The sequence below is a fragment of the Scomber japonicus genome, chromosome 19 (assembly GCF_027409825.1).
Source record: "Scomber japonicus isolate fScoJap1 chromosome 19, fScoJap1.pri, whole genome shotgun sequence".
In the NCBI taxonomy this organism is placed as follows: domain Eukaryota; kingdom Metazoa; phylum Chordata; class Actinopteri; order Scombriformes; family Scombridae; genus Scomber; species Scomber japonicus.
The window spans coordinates 1,209,492-1,211,923 of record NC_070596.1 but is presented as its reverse complement, the minus strand read 5'-3'; the positions used below and the strand labels follow the sequence as shown (position 1 = coordinate 1,211,923).

Sequence of the window (2,432 nt, the reverse complement as noted above, 5' to 3'; positions counted from 1 at the left end):
CTGTCTTCTTCGTCCTCCTCCTCCTCTCACAGACTTGTTTGTCTTCCTGCAGGGACTCGTCTCCTCTTCTTCTTCTTGTCTTCGTGTCTTCTTCTTCTCTTTGTACTCCTGTCATCCTCCAGCCGCCGACGTCAGTGGAACGTTTCAATCCCCTCTGATATTCAGGTTAATCTGATTGTGAAGCTTTCCTCTGAGACGCCTCCTCGTCAATGACGGCCAAGATGGAGACTCCTTTTTACCACGATGACTCTCCAGCCGTCCCCGGCTTCAGCCAGATCGCCGAATACGAGCGTTACCCAGGAAACAAGATGCTGATGAGTAAAAAGGCCATGCATATGGTGGGCAACCATCACTTCCATGGCAGTGGCAGCGGTGCAGGAGGAGGCAGGGGCGGGAACCACAACAACCTGGGACTCGGCGGGAACAGCTCCCTGATGACAGCAACGGTGTCCTCGGCAGCGTCCTCAGCAGACATGAACCTGCTGAAGCTGGCATCCCCAGACCTGGAGCACCTGATCATCCAGTCCAACCAGGGACTGGTCACCACCAGCCCCGTGAACAACGCCCCTAACCCCTTCATGTACCGCAACCAGGCCACCAACGAGCAAGAAGGATTCGCAGACGGCTTCGTCAAGGCACTTGCTGACCTTCACAAGCAGAACCAGCTGGTAGGAGGTGGGCCCATGTCCCCACCCTCGTCCTCCGCCAGCCTGCAGGCATCCTATCAGAGGAACCTGATGCCTGGCAGCGACATGCCCGTCTACACCAACCTCGGCAGCTACAACCCAGGTCAGATGGCATACCCTGGTGGTCAGATGGTGTACGGTGGTGGCTCAGGCCACGGTGGCGGTGGGCACCCTCACCCCCAAACACGAGGTCTGGACGCCCCTCAGACCGTCCCTGAGGTGCCTCACCCGTCTGGAGACCCTACATCCCCACCCTCACTCTCCCCGATCGACCTGGAGACACAGGAGCGAATCAAAGCTGAGCGCAAGAAGCTCCGCAACCGCATCGCAGCGTCCAAGTGTCGCAAGCGGAAGCTGGAGCGGATCTCGCGGTTGGAGGAGAAGGTGAAGGTTCTGAAGAGCCAGAACTCGGACCTGGCCTCCACTGCCGCCATGCTGCGGGAGCAGGTCGCTCAGCTCAAACAGAAGGTCATGAGTCACGTCACCAATGGCTGCCAGATTGCTGTTGGTGCAGCCGCCAAGTCCGGGGGAGGAGGAGGAGGGACCGGCAGCGAGGACTCCAGCTGCTGAGGAGGCGGGACATCGGGAGGACAAGAGAGAGAAAATAAGCCAAGAGGCGAAGGTTTACTTTTATGTTTTTGGCGTTTGCACTCGTGCTCTCGGTCAGAGCGAGCAGAAAGCATGCGGCTCAGTGTCGTCAATAACGCCTTAGCGGGACTGATGGATGTTTATCGGGATTTACTGAACCCGACAGTCCCCGCAAACCTCTGTCAATCATCCAACCAGGGTGGGCGGGGCTTAGAGAGGAGACAGGAGGGATGGATCCTAGGACGTGAGCAAAGTTTTACTCACGTTGGACAATCTGGAGTTTTTGATAATAAACAGATGGTGATGGATTTTATTTGAAGAGACTGTTTGACAGCAGAGTTTGATATTTAAAGTGATGTGTGTGTGTGTGTGTGTGTGTGTGTGTGCGCGCGTGTGTGTCTGTTTGTGGTAACTGACACGATATATTCAACAGGTGAAATTGTGATTTCATGACAATATTCTTTATTTTCAGACTTCTCAGTAATTTCACCTCCAGAATAAATAACATGCTAAGATGAACATTTTTATAGTGTGAACTTAATCTTTTATTAGTTGAACCATAAAGAGAAGTTTGCTTTTAACATAAATGTCTTTTATGTGGTAAACTCTTCAGGTAATCAGATTACTTTTGGTTGCAGAATGAAGACTGTAATTGGATTTTTCTTGCATTCATTTACAATAAGCAGTGACAAATGAACAAATGAACAGCTTTCAAATAGTGGCTGATGCTGCAGTTTGTTTTGTAATCTCATTGCTGTAATCTGATTACCTTTATTTCACTACAAAACAACAGAGTAATGCAGCTAAAAAACATCTTTACTTTGACTCTGAACTTGTTTGTGTAATCAGATTACTGTAATCTCTTTACATAACTGTAACTACAGCTCAGCTTATCATCCAGTGAAGATTTAAATCCAGTGTTGAACTGTGCTTCTGTGTTTTATTGGTTTGTTGTTTAAAGCTTACATTTTGATCATGAATTAAAGTTTGAGATTCTATTGTCGTGTTTTTCCGGCCCTGCAGCTGTTTGGTGTTTTGGTTGTTGGCTGGGGGAATCTTTCTGCACTTTTTCTGGATCTTTCTGGAATCTCGACTGAAGGAAATGTTCAATTTAAGATCTGCCAATGAGGATATCTGCATCTGGTTTGAGTTTGGAAA

General features: G+C 49.3%; 1 protein-coding gene across 1 annotated transcript; it reads left to right on the top strand.

Annotated features, from left to right (window-relative positions):
- On the top strand, nucleotides 1-2,231 carry june (JunE proto-oncogene, AP-1 transcription factor subunit). Its single transcript, XM_053339779.1, has one exon. It carries the CDS (start codon nucleotides 210-212, stop codon nucleotides 1,254-1,256), a length of 1,047 nt encoding a protein of 348 aa, XP_053195754.1. The 5' UTR covers nucleotides 1-209; the 3' UTR covers nucleotides 1,257-2,231.
- The last annotated feature ends 201 nt before the right edge of the window (nucleotides 2,232-2,432 follow it).